At 49.7% G+C, this 20,387-nt stretch overlaps 3 protein-coding genes across 8 annotated transcripts; 2 read left to right on the forward strand and 1 right to left on the reverse strand.

The window, feature by feature from the left end:
* Positions 1-423: 423 nt before the first annotated feature.
* Positions 424-3,977, forward strand: LOC138212351 (protein Z-dependent protease inhibitor-like). Of its 2 annotated transcripts, none has more exons than XM_069172683.1 (6): positions 424-535; positions 1,112-1,414; positions 1,487-1,780; positions 1,869-2,142; positions 2,259-2,406; positions 2,749-3,977. In XM_069172683.1, the coding sequence occupies exons 1-6, from the start codon at positions 445-447 to the stop codon at positions 2,935-2,937; spliced, it is 1,299 nt and encodes a 432-aa protein (XP_069028784.1). In that variant the 5' UTR covers positions 424-444; the 3' UTR covers positions 2,938-3,977. The 2 variants fall into 2 exon arrangements, with proteins under 2 accessions (XP_069028784.1, XP_069028785.1); XM_069172684.1 differs by having other exon boundaries at positions 447-531.
* Positions 3,978-4,190: 213 nt separating this feature from the next.
* Positions 4,191-14,492, reverse strand: ppp4r4 (protein phosphatase 4, regulatory subunit 4). 3 transcript variants are annotated; one of them, XM_069172678.1, is made up of 25 exons: positions 13,507-14,492; positions 12,340-12,413; positions 11,516-11,618; positions 11,254-11,401; positions 10,775-10,848; positions 10,587-10,693; positions 10,358-10,465; positions 9,914-10,035; positions 9,702-9,824; positions 8,973-9,115; positions 8,764-8,883; positions 8,450-8,527; positions 8,026-8,109; positions 7,609-7,782; positions 7,415-7,520; positions 7,099-7,246; positions 6,823-6,967; positions 6,604-6,642; positions 6,440-6,511; positions 6,301-6,364; positions 6,144-6,221; positions 5,961-6,051; positions 5,639-5,700; positions 5,001-5,562; positions 4,191-4,499 (listed from the first exon to the last, which is right to left on the reverse strand). In XM_069172678.1, exons 1-25 carry the CDS (start codon positions 13,612-13,614, stop codon positions 4,454-4,456), a joined length of 2,979 nt encoding a protein of 992 aa, XP_069028779.1. In that variant the 5' UTR covers positions 13,615-14,492; the 3' UTR covers positions 4,191-4,453. The 3 variants fall into 3 exon arrangements, with proteins under 3 accessions (XP_069028779.1, XP_069028778.1, XP_069028777.1); XM_069172677.1 differs by having other exon boundaries at positions 6,301-6,358; positions 11,254-11,618; XM_069172676.1 differs by having other exon boundaries at positions 11,254-11,618.
* A 265-nt stretch (positions 14,493-14,757) lies between these two features.
* On the forward strand, positions 14,758-20,361 carry LOC138212350 (ankyrin repeat and SOCS box protein 2-like). 3 transcript variants are annotated; one of them, XM_069172680.1, is made up of 10 exons: positions 14,758-15,159; positions 16,231-16,374; positions 16,726-17,112; positions 17,221-17,390; positions 17,592-17,747; positions 17,841-18,086; positions 18,224-18,395; positions 18,475-19,045; positions 19,633-19,786; positions 20,115-20,361. In XM_069172680.1, exons 3-10 carry the CDS (start codon positions 16,826-16,828, stop codon positions 20,261-20,263), a joined length of 1,905 nt encoding a protein of 634 aa, XP_069028781.1. In that variant the 5' UTR covers positions 14,758-15,159; positions 16,231-16,374; positions 16,726-16,825; the 3' UTR covers positions 20,264-20,361. The 3 variants fall into 3 exon arrangements, with proteins under 3 accessions (XP_069028781.1, XP_069028783.1, XP_069028782.1); XM_069172682.1 differs by having other exon boundaries at positions 15,109-15,159; positions 16,330-16,374; XM_069172681.1 differs by lacking the exons at positions 14,758-15,159; positions 16,231-16,374 and having other exon boundaries at positions 16,423-17,112.
* Positions 20,362-20,387: the final 26 nt, after the last annotated feature.

The raw sequence follows: 20,387 nt of genomic DNA on the forward strand, positions 1-20,387 counted from the left end.
ATAATCTTAACACGGTTTCATTGTTTTCCATCTGATCTACCGTCTGCTCACATCGTCGCTTCACAACACCGTGACGTCAGCGTTCTATCAGTGCGCCTGCGCGGTTCCTCTCGCCGTAAAGCTCGCCATCACGACACGATGTCTTCGTTTCTTTGAGAATAAAAGCATCAGCGGTCGTGACTGCAGACCAGCGCCCCGGTCGCACGTGCTATTGGACCCTTTGTCTCCTGATGAAGACCACAAGATGTGACGAAAGCTGGAGAAGAGGTGAAACACGGAGTTATCAGACGGTAAACGGATCCGTCTGCTGATTGTTTCGGTAGATTGACGTCGATGTTTGTTTCTGAAATCTTACAAAATAATCTTTCCGTTGGTTCCGTCTCGAGGCTTAGGTAAGTGCTTTTATTTTGAAATAGTGGGCCGGGCGTGGTGCTGCTTCCGGAAATGATTGACCGCGAGCTTCATAGTGATGCGCAGCGCGTGAAGCTGCGGAGCAGAAAGACGAAGGACCGAAGATCAACAGCAGAAACCGCAGGTGGTGACGTTTGATTGTTTATGTGTTGTTCGTTTGTTTGTTTGTTTGTTTGTCGTTTATTGCAGCAGACCGAGAGGTTCATCATCAGTAATGCCCGATCGATGGGTGACTTCATCAGTTATTGATGACGTCGCGTGATCGAGACGGACGGATCAAAACCGGAACAAATAATCGTCTCAAATTAAAAGTGCGATTCAAAACAAACAAACAAACAAAAACAAAAGTCAGGTGACGTCATGAAATGTGGAGACCTGCCGACCGGAAGTGTGTCCATTGAAGCTGCTCGATGACGGTGGTGGTGAATGAGGATGAAGGACAGATGAGACTGCAGAATATTCAAGTTCAATTGAACTTTATTAACACAGCGCCAAATAACAACACAATCCAGCTCCAGGATCATCTGCAGGAACAACAGATGTGTTGTTTTGTTGAAAGTCCTGACTTTTATTCAACAGTTGTTCCCCACTGAATCGTGTTCCTGTTAAATCCCTCATTTTGCGGATGGACTTCTGAATGCCGCACGCTGCTGTTTGAATTTTATTTTTATTTGGACTTTTCTGTTGTCGTGTCCCGCAGCCGAGGACACCATGATTCGCTCCGCCCCCCTCTCATTGGTCGGCCTCCTCCTCCTCCTGCTGCTGAGTCCGGCCCCCTCTGAGTCCGTCGACCCCGAGCTCCAGGACCTGACCAATAGGAACGCAGACTTTGCCGCCCGGGTGTACTGTGCCGTCGCCAAGCGCACCGACGGCAACGTCTTCCTGTCGCCGTTCACGCTCTCCATCGCGCTGACGGCGCTGCTGAGCGCCGCCGAAGGCCCGACCCGGGACGATTTGCTGCTGGGGCTCACGCTGAACGGACTGGACCCTCAGACCCTCCCAGGTAGGTCGGAGGTCGTAGGTCGGAGGTCAGTGGGCTGTGTTTTTTTGGTTGTTAATCTGTGCACGTCCTCAGATCTGTTTCAGACTCTGAGCAGCACGGTCCTGCAGGGCAGCGACGCCACGAGCCTGCGTCAGGGCGTGGCCGTCTTCCCGTCCGAGACTTACCCGATGTCCTCGTCCTACCTGGATCTGGTTCAGACGAAGTTCGGGGGGATCGCGCGGTTGCTGTCCTACGCGGAGCCGCACCAAGCCATCGACACCGTCAACCGCTGGGCCCAGGAGCAGACCGGAGACCAGGTCCGGGAGCTGGTGTCCAGCCTGGACCAACAAACCCAGCTGCTGGTCGCCACCGCCGCCTTCTACCAAAGTGAGTCTCTGAAACAAAGATTTCACATTTCATCAAATTAAACTGTTGTGTGTTTTTTTTTTAAAATAAAGTTTCCTGCGTGTTTCAGCCCGGTTCAGTCCGGCCTTTAACGCATCGTCCACTCAGGACGAGCGCTTCTACGTGGACCGGTATCACGTCATCGTGGTTCCCATGATGTTCAGGGCCGACAAGTACTTCTTGGCGTACGACCGCTCGGTTAAGGCCGGCGTGCTGAAGCTGCCGATGGCGGACGGGGCGGCCATGTTGGTCGTGCTGCCCGACGAGGACGTGGACATCATCACCGTCGAGGAGCAGGTGACGGCCGACAAGATCCGGGGTTGGATCCACCAGCTCAAGAAAACGTGAGACTCTCCTTCAACCCCCCCCCTTTTTTTTTTTTGTCCTCAATCTTCAATACTACAAAATAAAAGTTTCCTACAATGCAAAATAAATCTTGAAACTCTTATTTTGTAAACAGGAAGTTGGAGGTGCAGCTTCCTCGCTTCCTGTTGGAGGGCTCTTACGCTCTGAAGGACGTTCTGCAGACGCTCGAAATCACTCGGGTGTTTCTGGACGATGCTGACCTCAGCAACATGGGCGGAGCTAAAGGACCCAGACTTACTGAGGTGAGTGAAGACGTTCAAAGTTAAAAGTTGCTAAAACCAAGCGTGTAAAATAAGCGACTGCGGCTGCTCCCTCGCCGAGAGACACCGTCACGTTTCCCCCGGCAACAAGGTGTGACATCAGCACATCGTAGCTCCTCCCCCTCTACAATGCATGAAAACGAAACATTTGTGTTTTTTTTCTTAAAATGATGAATCGGCTCCTTTTAACAAAACGGTCGCAAAATTCGTACACAGGTTCTTCACGCGGATAAAACATAAATTCATTTTTATTAAATACAAAAAATAAACACGTTGTTTTGGTCTTATTGTGAAAAACCAACATACTTTATTGTTCATCTTCAGGTTTATCATAAATCGGTCATCGCCGTCGACGAGAGCAGCGATGACATCACCGCAGGAGGCGGAGCCGCCACGTTCTCGACCCCTCCTCCCCGACTGACCATCAACAGGCCCTTCATCTTCGTCATCTACCACCATAGCAGCGGCAGCCTACTGTCCATGGGCCGAGTCGCCAACCCTTCGCTCAAATAGACAGGTTCACTCGACAGGTGGCGAAGCCCCGCCCCCTGCTCACCGTTACCTGTATTTCTACATTCTAACAAAGAGTGATCGAGTGCTAATGTTGCTTATTGTAAATCTGTAGTGTTTATTTCAGAGTCCAGTGTTTCCCAACCAGAGGGTTGGGACTCCCCACGAGGGGCCACAAGATGCACCCGAGAGTTCCCGAGACGATCAATGCGGGAAACAAACAAGTATTTACTGCAGATTGGTTTCTCCGGTCTTGTACCATCATGTTTATATTACATTAGCATCATGTTAGCATCGTGTTTATATTATGTAAAGCATCTTGATACGTCACGTTAGCATCAGGTTTATATTGGGTTAGCATCATGTTAGCATGCTGATGTTAGCGTTTTGGTCCCAGAGCACCACTGGAGACTTCCTGTGGCATCCAGGATCATTTTCTCATGAAAGTCACGGATGTGGTGGAAACTTTACAGATGTGTTTGTTTGACTCGAAAAACACGAGAGGTTCAGAGAGAACGAAAACTAATTCACGCTCACGATTTCTTTTTAATTCCAGTTTCGTTCTCAGCGTAGATGTCTCGTCTGTAAAACTCGGATGAACTTTGAATAGAAGCAGATTTAAGATCAAACTTTGATGATGATGATGAGACTAAATCATTTGCCACAGCAGCTGTTTGTTGGCGCCCCCTATTGGGGAAAACCGATCACGATCGAGCTTTCTGCCCCCTACAGGTGGCAATAGGCGTTTTATGGTCGATGTAAAAACATTCTAGGTTATGACATTAGTTACAGACGTAACTACAGTTCTGTGAGTTCACGATAGTTTGGTTATAGTTAAACACTAAGAAGTAATGATTTCCCATCAGCCTCGGCTTCGTTATTATTATATTATTAAATATATTATATGTATATATATATATATTATTATATTAGCATGTCATGACACCGCATGTACTGACTGTTGATGAAAACACACTCACTGCGCTGTAGTTTATTATCTCTGGTGAAATGTGTTCATATTAAAATCCCTGTTCAACAATAAACAGCCTCTGCAACTGTGATGCGTTCACAAACTATAAAAAAAAATTATGTTTTTAAACCTACTGGACTCGCCCACTTTGCTCACCAACAACGTGACACATGATGTCATCAAACCCAACAGTGACCTCACATTTGTCCGACCCAATCGGCACACAGAATTGTCTGCATTTATCCAGCCAATCACACGCCAGCAGCTCGTCAATAAAACACACTGACAGTTTGTACGTGGAGTTTACTGAACCAATCAGGTGGCAGGATGAGACAATACACAGTGCTCAGTAGATACAAATAGAAGTTTGATTTTTTTTTTTTTTTTTTTTTTTTTTTTTTTCTGTCCCTGTTCGTAACTGTAAGGCAGAGATGATGTCTGGTTGTATTCTGGGTAATATCCTGAAGCTGCTGTCTTGATTGGACAACAGCTTCCTGACTGCTGATTGGCTGATGGCCCGGTGGCGGCATAATGACGTCTTCGTCATCTTCAGTCTCGTCCCGACTGGACGCTGAAAGAGTTCGACTTCCTGTTTCTATCAATTAATGGAAACACAAAGAAAAAAAATAGAGCAAATTAATGGCTTTTAAACTGGAAACAGAACTGTTTAAAAAAACACGCCGACCCGGTTCAGACCAGAATGAAGCCAAAACTGAACAACACTAGAAAACATCTGAGCTAGGCATTAACTGGGTTTAACCGGGATTATCAATGTTGGGGTTACCAGGACCAGACGAGCCCCGAAGTCTTCTGGTTCAGAACTTGATGAAACAAAAGGGACTAAAACAAGATTCAACACAGGCCAAGTTTAAACCAGAATAATACTGAAGCTAACCGGGGTTAACCAGGGATAAACTAAAACCCAAATTAAGAGTTAAAGGTTCAAAGATTAAAGAAGGCTAACCCGGGTAAAAATTGGGCTAAACCAGTGAAAACTGGGTTAAAACGGGCCTAAACCTGAGATCTGGTGACACAATGACAACCTGTGATTCGTTCAATAAGACGGGACCGGTTTCCATCATCAGCCTGAACTCACATCGACAGCTTCCTGGACTGGCTGTCCTTCACGCCGCACCCTCGCTCCATCGTTTTGCTGCGCTGGTCCAAGGAACTGGTCCTGTGGTCCCTCTGCTCATTGGCGCTGGTCCTATGGTCCCTCTGCTCATTGGCGCTGGTCCTATGGTCCAAGGTACTGGTTCTGTGGTCCATCATATTGTTCCTGTGGTCCATGTTACTAGTTCTGTGGTCCAGCGTACTGGTTCTATGGTCTCTAGGATCCAGCGTACCGGTTCTATGGTCTCTAGGATCCAGCGTACCGGTTCTATGGTCTCTAGGATCCAGCGTACCGGTTCTATGGTCTCTAGGATCCAGCGTACTGGTTCTATGTTCTCTAGGATCCAGCGTACCGGTTCTATGGTCTCGAGGGTCCAGCGTACCGGTTCTATGGTCTCGAGGGTCCAGCGTACCGGTTCTATGGTCTCGAGGGTCCAGCGTACTGGCCCTGTCCAGGAGGCTCGTGGTGTTGCTGCGGATCAAGACCGGCATGGAGGAGGCAGACTGGGTCGCCATGGTGAAGTGGGCTGTCCTCAAGGAGTCATCTGTAAGACACGAGAGGCGAGAATAAAGACAAATCATACGGTAAGTTCCCCTGAAGTCCTGCTGAACTGACGGTACCTTTGGTGGACATCACCGAGGACTTCCCGGGTCCAGATGTGCCGCTCAGATCTTTGACCTTTCTGAAACACAGAAAACATTCAGAGCACGTGAGCCGGACTTCTCCACAGTGATGCGTTCATGTGACAAGAGCTGAGAGGGGTCTCACTGAATGTGTTTCTGCGGTGACAGACTGAAGCTTCTGACCTCGTGTTGATATCAGCGACCTGTGTAGGTTCAGGTCAGCAGCATCACACCACAGGCAGAACCACATAAACCTGGTTACTACAACCTGGTTACTGTAGCCTGGTTATTACAGCCTAGTATAAAAGGTTGTTCTTACAGAGGTCTTTCTGAGTTCACAGGTTTGGACGTTGTTGGCTGACTGCTGAGGGACCGACTCCGAGACAGTTTAGCCTTCCTCGTCTCTTTACCTGCGTAGAGGAGATATCATCATCATCATCATCATCATAATAATAATCATGCTCATCATCCTCCTTCATCATCGCCATCATCAGCGTCTCACCGGAGGAGGACATAGCTGCTCCAGACGAGGACATGGACATGGACTTGGTTGCTGACAGACTGGTCTTGCTGTCTCTTCCTGTCAATGAAAGGTGGTTTACAGACTGGACTGCAGATCTAAAACTGGGACTGGTTTTAAGAGTTTAGGTTAAGCTCACGTTTTCTCTCCGTGTGCTTGTCCGAGTTCAGTTTTCCGTCGTTCTGCTGGCGCTCCAGCTGCTCCTACCGACACAGCAGACCATTAAAACAGAGCAGACCGATGGAGCTGCCGAAGAGCTGCCAACGGCTCAAACTCACCATCTCCAGCAGCAGCGTCTCCTCCTTCTCCTTCTTCTGGTCCAGCAAGTCCCTCTCCTGCCTCTTGTGAAACTGTCCACAGACACAAGACACCACAGAGATCACAGGACAGAAGTGAAGCTTGTGTATTTACAGTTCAGGCCTTCGTTAGAAGGACTGCTTACCGGCTCAGACAGGTCCAGTTTGTCCAGTTCCAACACTGTCTGGAAACACGATGGACACAGTTAATTATTGATAATCAATATTTTCCATCATAGCCAACATGCTAAACTGATTTACAGGTTTAAAAGTTACAGTCACAGTCTGGACTGGTCTCTACAGACAGACCCGTTGGTCTGGTCTCTACAGACCGACCCGTTGGACTGGTCTCTGGTTGGTGTTACCTTGCGGATCGTGGCTACGACATCTTTGTCTTTCTCTCTGCAGAGAAGTTTCTGGACGCAGAAATCCAGTTTCTGCAGCAGCTGTTTGTCGGCTGGCAGACGGAGTGATGAACGTAACCGAGGCAACAACTGGCACAGCTTGTACCTGAGAGATAAACAGGTGGAAACACAGACAGACAGGTGGACAGGCAGACGGACAGACAGACACACAGTTGTGCAATGTGTCATGTCAGGCCGAGGTCTGCTGCCCATTTGGAAAGAACGTTGAGGATCTACCTGACATTGGCGACGGGGTCGTGGACCAGCTCCAGCGCTGGCACCAGGAAGTATTTGTTGAAGTATTTTCTGGAGAAAATCTCGGTGGCAGTTTCACAAATGTCGAGGAACCTCAGGCGGTTCCAGTAGCTGCGACCCTGAGCAAGATCTGACATCAAGAACAACGCGTCTGTTTGACATCCTGACAGAGGCTCTAACTTGCACTCATTGCTGAACAAAGTGACGCTGACTGCTGCTCACGCTGAACGCCAACGACATGTCAGAGTGAAAGAACCAGAACAACTGGAGGAACGAGTAGAAGCAGAAATGCTCTGACCTTGGATCAGTCGCTCGATCATCTCCTGACGGTGCTCCTGTTTGCGGTTGTAGCGTAGGAAGGTGCAGAACATCCGAGCCGCCTCTTTCTGGACCGGCAACACTTTCTGCAACCACAACAAGCAGAGCAGAGTCAGGTCCGAGGTGCTGGTTCCACCGTGGAAACTGTGCGGCGTGACGTCGGGCAGTGCTGACATTGGTGGTGAGGATGATGAAGATGCGAGGGGAGAAGCTCTGGTGCAGCAGTTCTCCAGGCAGCAGTCGGGCCAGACAGCTGTAACGCTGCAGCAGCTTCTCGTGCAGCCGCCAACGCAGAGAACACCCGACCTTCTGTTCTGCCATCAGCAGAACCGACAGCAGCTCCGGGAACTGAAGAAGAACACAAGAGAACAGGGGAGGAACCACAGGAGAACAGGAGAGGAACCACGGGAGAAGAGAAGAAGAACCACAGGAGAAGAGAGGAGAACAGAGGAGGAAGCAGTTAAAGAAGGAACCCGAGAACACAGTTTTGCATTTGATTTGAGTATCAGGAACTACGAAGAAAGAGAAACAAATGAGAAAAACAAAAGGACAAAAATGAAACCCGATTGAAGTGAGCTTTATTTTCCCCACCTTGTTGTCTAGCGTCAGGTTCTCGCTTCTGGATAGAATCGCCTCCAGAGTTTCCTCCAGGTGGTTCATCAGAGCATCCAACACCTCAAAAGCAACGACAAACAGAAAGCTAAGCTAACATACGTGAAGTGGGCGTATCCTCGCTCTGCACTTTGGTTGCGTTTGATGACGACTTTCTGACCAACAGGCTGCCGGTCCGATCCTCTTAAGACCTGGAAGGTCTGGATCAGGACTCTAGCAGAACCATCTGATTCTTGTTAGTGTCTGAACTCAGTATATTGACACAGTGACATGTTGACAGGCAGACGCACTAATAAACACATACACAACTAACTTCACTGTTACATGACAGGAAATGAAAACCATGACTTGACAGCCCTGCACACTGATTTGCGCAGCAGTGTTGGTGGGCGTGGCCTCTCACCTCCAGAGACTCGTCCTGCAGCAGAAACAGAAACTCTTTGTGGACCAGCTGGACATTTGAACCGAGCAGCTTCAACACCTGATGGGAAGAGGCGGGGACATCAGAGGAGAGAGCCAATAAGAGCGAGGTAATGAGATGCGTTTTACTTTGTAAAAACTGCTACGTTTCATCTTTTATCTTTAATTTGAACTTTCATATTATTATTTCCCAGCCAGAGTCAGCTGCTGGTCCTGGTCTCAGAGCATGAACCCCGAAATGACCCTTAATGAGTCTGTAATGAACTCCAGCATCTGTCGGTGGGATCGTGATCTGACCTGGTGGAAACTGGCGGCAGCACTTCGTCGGACGCTGACCTCTGGGTCAAAACAAAGACTCGAGAAAGAAGGGTGGAGCTCCGACAGGAAGTGAGCCGAGTCCACAAACAGCACCATGGCCTGGACAGAGAGAACAGGAAGTGATCTCATCGTTCAAGAACCCGAAGAACCCTGAATCGCTGTGTAAGCGTTTGGGTTTCTGTGCGTACCGGCAGGTTGTAGCAGCAGTTGCAGCGGATCAGCGTGGACTCGCTGTTGCCGTCAGTCTGGTTTCCTTCAGTCTGCAGTCCGGCAACACACAGCACCTTAAACCTCTGCAGCAAGCAACCCTTCTGCTCATCCGACAGGGAGCCTGAAACACAACGATGGACCGTCAGAAAGGTGCTGATCCAACTGGTGCAGTAGTTCAATATCGGAACATCATCCTGGTTCCAATCAGCCGGTTCCTTTCACCTCTTCCAGGTTTTTGGTTGTCAGCAATGCTACGGAGTTCCCAGGCAGGATGACCTCTTAGAGAAGTCCAAATACTGCTGTGTGGGCACACAACCCCCAACTGGACTGAGTTGGTACCACTTCACCTTTGGCACAAACTCTTCCCTGCCACACAGCGACCTTCCAAATTCCTGGGACTAGTTTTAACATCTACAGGTCCACATGCTGAGGCCTCCACTTTTCACCCGTGTCCTGTTTTACAGGGAGTAAACCCAAAAGATATCATGTCATGTCGTAGGACCGAGCAGGACTGGCGCTATCCCAAATGATTCCTCCAGGTGCCCGTGAGGAGCTCCCGGGTTCAGAGACACCTCCACTGCTGTAAGGAACCGTATCAGCTGACATTCATTAGCCAATCAGACGCTTTTCTGTTTTGAATATATAATATTCATTTCGACAAAATGTGTGTTTCATTTCTGCTGTGCAGCAACAGTTTTGAATCTCACCTGCTAGTTCGCTGCAGACCTTCCCAAACTGGAACGACAACGATGCCAGAACAGCTTTGTCCGCCTGCGACGAGGCATCGCACACTGACATCACCAGGGGAACCACGATGTGGAGTCGGTCATCTGAGGAGGAGGAGGAGGAGGAGGGGGCTTTAAACAAGCTGGTCTGTCTGAAGAGCTGGCAGCTCGAATTCATCACAGCTCTGACTCACCGCTGTCCATCATATCCATCAGATTGATAATGGTGTCGAAGGCAGCGAGGCGGACGTTGCTCTCCTCGTCCCCAGCAAGCTCCAGCAACTCAGGGAGGAGCTCTGTCCTGGTGTCATCCACTCTGAAGGACACACGGGACACACCGGCTCATCACCGCAGGATGTTGGAGTTGGGTAGTGCTCGGTTTGTTTGTATGGGATTGGTTGATGGATGTTGTTTAGTTGTGTTTCTTGATGTTTGGCTGGTGTGTTTGTCTGTGTTTGGATGGTGTTTGGTTGTGTTTGGCTGATGTGTGTTTGTTGGTGTTAGTTGGTATTTGGATGGTGTTTGGTTGATGTGTGTTTGTTGGTGTTAGTTGGTATTTGGATGGTGTTTGGTTGTGTTTGGTTGATGTGTGTTTGTCGGTGTCGGTTGGTGTTTGGTTGGTGTTTCCTGGCAGTTACCCAGTGGCTCTGGCGATGCTCTCCAGTTGACGGCACATACAGGCTCGGACCTCGAACTCCAGGTCCTGACATAGAGATAGAGCCAGCGGCAGCAAATCCTTCTTCACTCTGAAGCACAGAAACAGTGTTAATTTCAGCAAGTACCACCGCAGTACTACAGGATATTACTGCAATACGCCGGCGTTCAGAGAACATCAGTGCAGTACTACAGTGTACCTGATGAACTCACATGTGTGAATCAAACTTGTTGGTGACTCTTCCTAAAATTCGACAGCTGGCCAGACGAGCCTGAAGAGAGTGTGACAGCTGAGACTGATACAGGAGAGGGTTCAACACCTGTGGAGGCAGACAGGTCGAAGGTGAGACGGGAATACAGATGTGTAGATCACTGAACACCTGGATCCTGAACAGACTGACCTCCTGTTTGATGGTCTCCTTGGGCAACGCATTGATGGCCAACAGCAGAGTCTCCAACCAGGCGTTGCTGACCACTGTCAACAAAGACGGAAACATCAGCAACGGATACAGGAACATTTAGGTGTGTTTACCTGAGACTCTGTGGCTCAGGTGTGTTTACCTGAGTATCGGTGGTTCAGGTGTGTTTACCTGAGACTCTGTGGCTCAGGTGTGTTTACCTGAGTATCGGTGGTTCAGGTGTGTTTACCTGAGTATCTGTGGTTCAGGTGTGTTTACCTGAGTCTCGGTGGTTCAGGTGTGTTTACCTGAGTATCTGTGGTTCAGGTGTGTTTACCTGAGTCTCGGTGGTTCAGGTGTGTTTACCTGAGTATCGGTGGTTCAGGTGTGTTTACCTGAGTATCTGTGGTTCAGGTGTGTTTACCTGAGTCTCGGTGGTTCAGGTGTGTTTACTTGAGTATCTGTGGTTCAGGTGTGTTTACCTGAGTCTCGGTGGTTCAGGTGCAGCAGGACGGTCTTCAGGATGGAGTAGGTGTGGGTGTGGATCAGGATGATATCATCCTGTAGGATGGTTAAAAAGGACGCTGCTGCTGCCAGCTGTATTTCACCTCCGGCTCCATTCAGGACCTCCTGGATCACACAGACAGGACAGGTTACCTGTAAGACACACCTGAACAACCCACCTGTCATTTCCTGCGTGATGTCCATATCCTGTCCTCGACTGATGTGACAGACGTTACGCACCCGAACTTTTGGTACAACCCGACGAAAAGTCTCAGCTGGATTCTGGCGGACGAGACTCGGCAGGTTACTGATGACACTGGCTCTCTGAACCTCCTGACCCACACTGAGGAGCAGAGAGGACACAGACGGTCGGACAGACGACAGACAGGAGACGTTCACAGATCGAACAGACGAGGAACTGGACCAGAACCCTGAGGGACTCCACAGCTGAAACCAGAGATCCAGTCTGGACTCCAGTCCAGGATCTTAGAATCTTACAGGCTTCAGTCCTGTTTGTGAATGAGTTCAGTGAACTAGTTTGGATCCTCTGGGATCGGACTGCTGAATACCTCCAGGGTTTAATTAGCTCCAGAGCTTACTGGGTCTAGCTTTTTTAGTGTTCTTCACTTTAACACGAAAATCAGTTTAGTTTAACTTATTTTATTGACACCATTTATATAATATCTATATTATTGACACTCATTATAACTAGTTTTAACTGGTATTTTGAAAAAGTATTTTAACGAGTGTCTTAAACTATTATTTTGAACTCGTACATTGAACTAGTATTTTAAGTATTTTAATGAGTACTTTGAACTAGTATGTTGATCTAGTATTGTAAGCAGTAGGCTATAATGATTATTTTAAACTATTATTTTAACTAGTACTTTGAAGAGTATTTTAAACTAGTATTTTGAAGTCCGTCAGAACATCTCTGATCTCGGTCTCTAACGTTTCATTTCATGTCTGAGACACCTGGAGGAACCAGGTGAGGTTTCAGCGAGGAGTCCTGCTGGGACGTCGGCCCCCTCTCACCTGGTGTAAACTCCACAGTCTGATCTCACCTGAGCAGGTACACGGCTCTCTCGATGTCGTTCAGGTCTTCGTCCACGGTCAGCTGATCGATCTCCTCCGCGGTCTGACGAGAAAAAACAACAACAAACACATCAAGCTGAGGTGTCGGGACTCGCCTGTGTGACATCATCACATCTGTCACAGGGGAGTTTTAATGTTTGATCTTCTGCAACTGTGAAGACCTTCAATCCCACACTGATCTTGGATCTGATCTCTGCTTTGTGTAAACACGAAGTGTGTGTGTGTGTGTGTGTGTGTGTGTGTGTGTGTGTGTGTGTGTGTGTGTGTGTGTGTGTGCGCGCGCGTGTGTGTGCGCGTGCCTGTGTTTTTCTGTCTGTGTGGGAGGAAACAGGGGGGTGTGTGTGCGCGTCATGATATTGGGTTTCTGCCATAAGAGCCCTCTTGGCTCCGCCCCCACAAAGCCCCGCCCCCACATGTGTGGAAGAGGAGCTTGGCATCAGGCTGTCAGTTCAGGTATTGATCAGTTATTGATCTCTGGCTGTTTCAGCCGAAGAACCGCTGACATGAACGGAAGCAGCGAGGTCAGCATCATTCCACTAAAGTCTCTGATGACGACAGAATGACTCAAATTCAACCCAAATTAAATGAGCTCAAAAGAATTACATTTAATCAAATTAATTTAAAACGATTAAAATAAAAATAATTATACTAAATTAAAAGAAATGAAATCTGCCTATATTTTAACTTTCTGAAGACCTCACAGATCTGACTGTCTATTCATGTGTTGATTGTTGATGACTAGATCAGTAAACAGCTTTCAAGGCTGCACTGACTGAATGCTGGCGGTCAGATGTCTTCACGCACTGGAGGGAGAGGAGGAGATCCTGAAAGCTGTCTGTCCCTCCGCGCGGAGACAGACAGGCGGACAAACTGCGTCATGCTGCGCAGATAGCGGGTCTCCCCTCTGCTTCCTGCATGGAGGCTGCTGATCTTCCTCCCACTGAATCATCCAACATGTCTCATCATCAACATCATCATCATCATCACCACCTCGCATGTCCCATAGGCTACCTGTGTTGGAACACATGACCCCCTCCTCCGTCATGTGTGTGTGTGTGTGTGTGTGTGTGTGTGTGTGTGTGTGTGTGTGTGTGTGTGTGTGAGAGAGAGAGAGAGAGGCGGACATGCACACCCACCTTGAGGCTCCTGCGGATCGGCCTCTCGTTGAAGGCGAGCTCCTGCAGCTCCTCCAGCGGGCCGCACAGCAGGCTGGCCGGGCTCAGAGCCATTCTGCTGGGGAACATCTGCTAACTGTGCCTCCTCCTGGTTGTTTTAGTGGGAGAACAGGCGGCGGGTCTCAGCAGCTGTACCAACCATCCCTGACTGGTGGAGGGGGGGTAGGGGAGGGGGGAGGGGGACAGGAGGTGGGAGGGGTGGGGGCGGGTCGGGTGGGGGGGGGACGACTGTCACTTGCCGTTTCCAAGGAGATCCCTGCTCGTGGGAAACGTCACGCCGGACTCCGTTCAAAAGTCTAATAATAAAACATTCATTCGCTCATCTGCAGACGACGTCGACCATCAGGGGATCCAAACTAAACGGATCGCAAATCAGCGGGCTTCGCTTTTCTCTTCGGCGACAACGGCCGCGACGATTTAAGTAAACATCTCCACTTTTCTGAGGGAACATCTGTAAACATCCCAGACCTGTAGTGGGGAGCCGGTCGGCAGACCCCCACGGCAAGCCGCTGTCAGTGACATCACCGGGGACGCTGTCCAAGCCAGTCCACCGCCTCTCATGTGGTGGAAACGATAAAACAGCAACACGTTTTAACTCTTAATTTCCCGACCAGATAATCCACGACTCCGTTGAAGTTTAAGAGGAGGAAGAATCACACTTTAAGAAAAAGGCATTTCGGAGCAGCAGCAGCAGCCGCAAATACAAAACCCATCATCTGACCTCACGCCACGCTCCGTTCAAAACTCGCACAAAAAAAGAAAGAAAAAAAGAGACTGAACGTGAGAACCTTTGAAAGAAAGTATGACGGTGAACAGATCGACAGGATCTCCTCATCAGTGCGACACTTGTTCCGATAGATTCTCCACCTTCTCCACCCGTCTCGGCGGTGGGAACGTGTAAACGTCACGCCGAACTGCGTTGAAATGCCAACGCTGTAACGCGTCTCGTTTGCAGCCCCCCCTCCCTCGCCCTCCTCCTCCTCCCACCGAAAAAAAAAAAAGACGGTAAAGAAATGAAATGTTTTAATGGCCCACTCACTTCGGCCGGAACTCCCGCAGCCCAACAGTAAATTTTTAACAGAAGTGCCAGCCTCTCTGAACCCGGGCCGTCTGGTCGTTCTCCCACGGAAAGGCGGTACCGAGCAGGCTGGAGCACACGCGCTCACTTCACTTCAATGTAATTTTTTTTTTTTTTTGTCTTTGTTGAGTTTTTCTAGATCCGAATTTTATCATGAGATCCGGAAGAAAGTTTTCAGCCTCCCCTTGCAGAGCGAGCTGCGGACCGATAGTTGGTTTGAACAGCAGATCTGCGAGGCAGCAGGAAGTCCGATGTCTCAGTGAGGTGTTATAGACTCGACCGACCTGCTGCACAGTCCACCCTGACCGCGGGCTGCGACCGGAACCGGGCTGAAACCAGACCAGTACCGGACGATGAGCCGCGCGCCCGAGCTGGAGGCTGACGGCCGCACTGCAGCAGCGGAAGCAGTTTCCATGGAAACGGCTGTCTGCGATGCAGCTCATTCACAAAGTCCAGTCTCGAGACCTGACGGTGGTTCTACACGGAGACACGAGTGCGGAGAGGATTTCTGCCGAAACACCTGTGAACACACACCTGTCAGTAAACACCCGTGAACACACACCTGTCAGTAAACACCTGTAAACACACACCTGTCAGTAAACACCTGTGAACGCACACACACCTGTCAGGAAACACCTGTACACACACCTGTCAGTAAACACCTGTAAACACACACCTGTCAGTAAACACCTGTGACCACACACACACCTGTCAGGAAACACCTGTACACACACCTGTCAGTAAACACCTGTAAACACACACCTGTCAGTAAACACCTGTGAACACACCTGTCAGTAAACACACACACCTGTCAGTAAACACCTGTGAACGCACACCTGTCAGTAAACACCTGTGACCACACACACACCTGTCAGTAAACACCTGTAAACACACACCTGTCAGTAAACACACACACCTGTCAGTAAACACCTGTAAACACACCTGTCAGTAAACACCTGTAAACACACACCTGCCAGTAAACACCTGTAAACACACCTGTCAGTAAACACACACACCTGTCAGTAAACACCTGTAAACACACCTGTCAGTAAACACCTGTAAACACACACCTGTCAGTAAACACCTGTAAACACACTTGTCAGTAAACACCTGTGAACACACACCTGTCAGTAAACACCTGTGAACACACACACACACACACACACCTGTCTGTAAACACACCTGTCAGTAAACACCCGTGAACACACACCTGTCAGTAAACACCTGTGAACACACACACACACACACACACACACACACCTGTCAGTAAACACCTGTAAACACACCTGTCAGTAAACACCCGTGAACACACACCTGTCAGTAAACACCTGTAAACACACACCTGTCAGTAAACACCTGCAAACACACCTGTCAGTAAACACCCGTGAACACACACCTGTCAGTAAACACCTGTAAACACACACCTGTCAGTAAACACCTGCAAACACACCTAAACACCTAAACTGGTGTTGTTTTTGTTGGTCTTGTTTGTTTTGTGTGTAAATTTGTGATATTGACGGTTGTTGTCTTAAATCTTTGGTGTAAAAACTAAATGTTGTCACCAGACGCTCGAGTGTTAAAATAATTTCGGTCCATTTGACCTTCAGCCACCAGAGTTTCAGTGTCGCTGCTGGCCGACGGTCCAGATCGTGAAATCACACTCTTTAAAACTGAGCCAAAAAATCTGCTGCTGCCTGTCTGAACAGGAACCTGCTGAATCAGCAGAACCGACTGCGCTGGACCGTCTGCAGGTACGACTCAGTCTGCTCTACCACAGCTCTGTTGTGTTGGTTGTTTGTTTTTGTTGTGTTTTTTGTGTTTGTTTGTTTTTGTTGTATTTTTGTGTTTGTTTGTTTTTGTTGTATTTTTGTGTTTGTTTGTTCTTGTTGTATTTTTGTGTTTGTTTGTTTCTGTTGTATTTTTGTGTTTGTTTGTTTTTGTTGTATTTTTGTGTTTGTTTGTTTGTGTTGTATTTTTGTGTTTGTTTGTTTTCGTTGTATTATTTTGTGTTTGTTGTGTTTGTGTTTCAATGTTTTGGCATCACCAGTATAAGTAAACAAACACCGGGTCGTCCTCAAGTGAACGCCCGCTTCTCTTTATAGCTGATGACATCACAGAACCTGCTGCGACGTCACCAAGTTGCCCCGCCCACACCGAACCTTTTTTTTTTTATTTCCCCCCTCCCCCACTGTTACATCCAACATGGAGTGGGCGGAGGAGGACTTCAGTGTTTACGGTCTCCTGTCTGAGGAGGAGCTACTGCATGTTGCCGTGGAGAGGAGCTTCTCTTATGATCACGCCTTATCATCATCATCATCATCATCATCTTCAGCTCCATCTGCCCCGACCCCATCGAACCCCGGACGAAGAAGTCCTGATCCTCCATCACCTCGTCCGCCTCCTCCACCTCCTCCACAACACCAACACGTCCAAAACTGTGCCAACCCCTCCACCTCCCTGTCGACGCAGCTCCTCAAGGCCTTCAACAGGTGAGTCAGGTGTGTGTGTGTGTGTGTGTGTGTGTGTGTGTGTGTGTGTGTGTGTGTGTGTGTGTGTGTGTGTGTGTTGCAGTGACCGTGTGTGTGTCCGTGTTTCAGAGAGCTCGGCCCGGTGGAGTCGCTGATCCGAGACGGAGACGTGGCCGGTTTGATGGATCTGGTCCGACGGAGTTCCGGCATCCTGACGGAGCCCGACGAAGATGGCTGGGTCGCTCTTCATCAAGCTGCCCATTACGGACAGCTGCAGTGCGTCAGGATCCTCGTCAGAGGTCAGAGGTCATCTTTGGTCTGTTTTTAACTTGTCAAATCGTGGACTTAAGAGCAGCATCCTTCCGGTCGCTGCTGTCAATCAAACATCAACAAAATCTCCGTGAACACATTGGTGTCCAGCAGGTCAGCTGTAACATTGAAAGTGTTTGCAGACAGATGTTTTGGTGCGAGTTTGACCTTTGACCCCTGCGCATGCTCAGCTGATCCCCACTCGGTGAACAGATGCAATTTGAAGAACGAGACGGCGCTGCTGCTGGCCGCCGGGCGGGGAAACGTTTCCTGTGTCGAGTTTCTTCTGGCGCACGGCGCCGACCTGAACATCGTCAGCAAGGACCGACACACGCCCCTGTACGCAGGTGAGCTCTGACATCACAGCGACATCACACAGTGCCTGCTGGTAGTTGCAGTGACGTCACACGGTTGAACGGTGCTCTGCTGTTGAATCTCAGCTTGCGAGCGTCCCGACGAAGCGGTGGCGCAGCTGCTGCTGAGGTCGGGAGCTCCGGTGAACCGGCCCTGCGGTCAGGGGCAGAGCGCTCTCCACGAAGCCTGCCGGCACGGACGGCCGGCGCTCTGCAGGATGCTGCTGGACGCCGGAGCCGATCTACACGCCAAAAACATCTACAAAATCCAACCTTTGTTCACGGCCGCGCAGCTTGGACACGCTGATGTCATCCGACTGCTGGCAGAGAAAGGTCAGTTCCCCCCCCCCCCCCCCCCCCCCCAATCCCTTCCCCCTCCCCCTCCCCCGCCACCACCCCAAACAAAAACCAACCGCTGACGTGGAACTGGCCTTCACTTTCTGTCGAAGCTCAACGTGTTTGTATTTCAGGTGCGGACATCAACGGTCAGGCGAGCGACGGCGCCTCGCCGGTGTTCGAAGCCTCTAAGAACGGCCATCTGTCAGCCGTGCAGATGCTTCTGTCTCTGAAAGCTGACGCCAACCGAGCCACCAGGTCCGGCCTGCTGCCGCTCCACGTGGCCGTTCAGAACAACCACACGCGGTCAGAACCTCTCGCGGTTTTTGAACGTCCGTGTTCCAAGGCTTTCTTTTGTTGAACCGCTTTCCTTCTGTGTTTCCAGGATCGTGTCGCTGCTGATCCGGGTCACCAGCAGGGTCCGAGTCCGGCACTGCGGCATCAGCCCTCTGCACATCGCCGCGGAGAGGAACCGGGACGAGATCATGGAGCTCCTCATCGAGTCCGGCTTCGACGTCAACGCGAAGCTGTCGCCGGAAAACTCCAGCAAGTACGAGGACCGGCGCAGCACGGTGGTCTACTTCTCGGTGCACAACGGGAACCTGGAGGCCGCCGAGATGCTGCTGGAGGCCGGAGCCGACCCCAACCTGGACGTCTTCAACCCTCTCCTCATCGCCATCCGGCTCGGCTGGATGGACATGGCGGCGCTGCTGCTGGCGCACGGCGCCGACGTCGATGCCCGGATCCCCACGCAACCGTCGACGTTCCCGTCGGCCGTCCTGCTCTGCATGGAGTCGCTGCCCATGCTCAAACTGCTGCTGGACAACGGCTGCGACGCCCGGCCCTGCTTCGACTGCACGTACGGCCAGAAAATGCACCCGGCCGTCGCACCGTCAGGGCGTGCCGTCGAAGAGATGCGAGGCGGCGGAAATTTGACGTCTCAGCGCTGCATTCAGGTGAATCCGGAAAGATTAAGAAAAAAAACACAGACTGTGTATAAAAGTTTTCGTAGCTTCCGGGTCTGAAAAATTAGGCCGATGCTGAAGTGCCTTAAACTGCAATACCAGCGAGTGCCACTAGAGGTCGGCTCCAAAAAGCCTCCATAGACTCCCATTCAACTTCTCTCATCAAATCCAAAGTGAATAAAATGTGTCCATCAGTTATCTCGGTGTTGTTAGCTAAAGTCACTCCTTCTTATTAGTTTTCTGGAGGTCCATCTGAAAATAATCCCTCGTTCATTAGAAAAGAAGATTCAAAAAGACCTGTTTGATTGACAGGCCTGTGGTGCAGTCAAGTTACAGCTATCGGTGGGCGGGACGTGGTATCGACAGGTTTCCAATCAGATCTAGTCAGATCCACCGCTGGCTCCTCCCTCAGCTCAACCAAATATGGTCACTTCCTGCTCCGAACTAGCTAAAGATGGCGTCGGCCAAATTCTGAACTCGAGGCTTCTTAAGGTTCACAAACCGACGGGTTTGCTGGTTGCCGCTTGGTAATGTTAGGAGTATGAGGTCGACAAAAAGGGTGTTCTCCTTTTTTCCAGTTCTGCGAGGCCATCTCCTGCTCGTCGTTGTACCGGAACTCGGGTCCGATCATCTCGGCCCTGCTGGACTACGTCAGTCACGTCCACCTGTGCTCTCGGCTGCTCAAGATCCTGGAGAGTCGCAGCGACTGGCTGCCGATCAAACTGAAAGCACGTGAGGAACAAAATCTGGTCTGGGGGCGGGGCTTATACAGGTCCATCTGCTTCTAGCTGCTAGTTCAGGTTCCAGTGTCCCTTGAAGGGGTTCTGGAGAGTTCTGACTCCAGGGGTTCCTAAAGGTCAGAAAAGTTTGTTTTCTAAAAAAAAGTTTCTTGTTCATCCAAGAAAGTTTCTTGAGATGGTCCGAAGGTCAAATAAAAGGTTAAACAGAAGGTTTTGAAGGGTTTCACGGTGTTTGACGTTCTGGTTCATGTTCGTTGTGGTTCAGTTCAGCTTCGGTCTAATTGACTCGTTGACACCGTCTGTGTTTCCGGCTTTTTCAGTTCCTCCTCATCCTCTGATGCAGCTCTGCAGGCTGAAGATCCGACATATGGCCGGAGCCCGACGACTAAAGCTGCTCCACACGCTGCCACTTCCCGCCAGACTCATCCGATTCCTGCGATACGATGTCTGCTGTTCACTCACCTGTTAAACCCGAGCTGGCCCACCGGGTGATTAAAAAAAAACTGTTCTGATGTTTGATTTGTTTGGTGTGCAGAGATGAAATAAAATACATAAAAAATGATGAAATTGAATTGAATTGAATTAGAATTTAA

Source organism: Embiotoca jacksoni, unplaced genomic scaffold (genome assembly GCF_022577435.1).
Source record: "Embiotoca jacksoni isolate LCO1_2020_lvr unplaced genomic scaffold, fEmbJac1.0.p SCAF_54, whole genome shotgun sequence".
Lineage (NCBI taxonomy): Eukaryota > Metazoa > Chordata > Actinopteri > Embiotocidae > Embiotoca > Embiotoca jacksoni.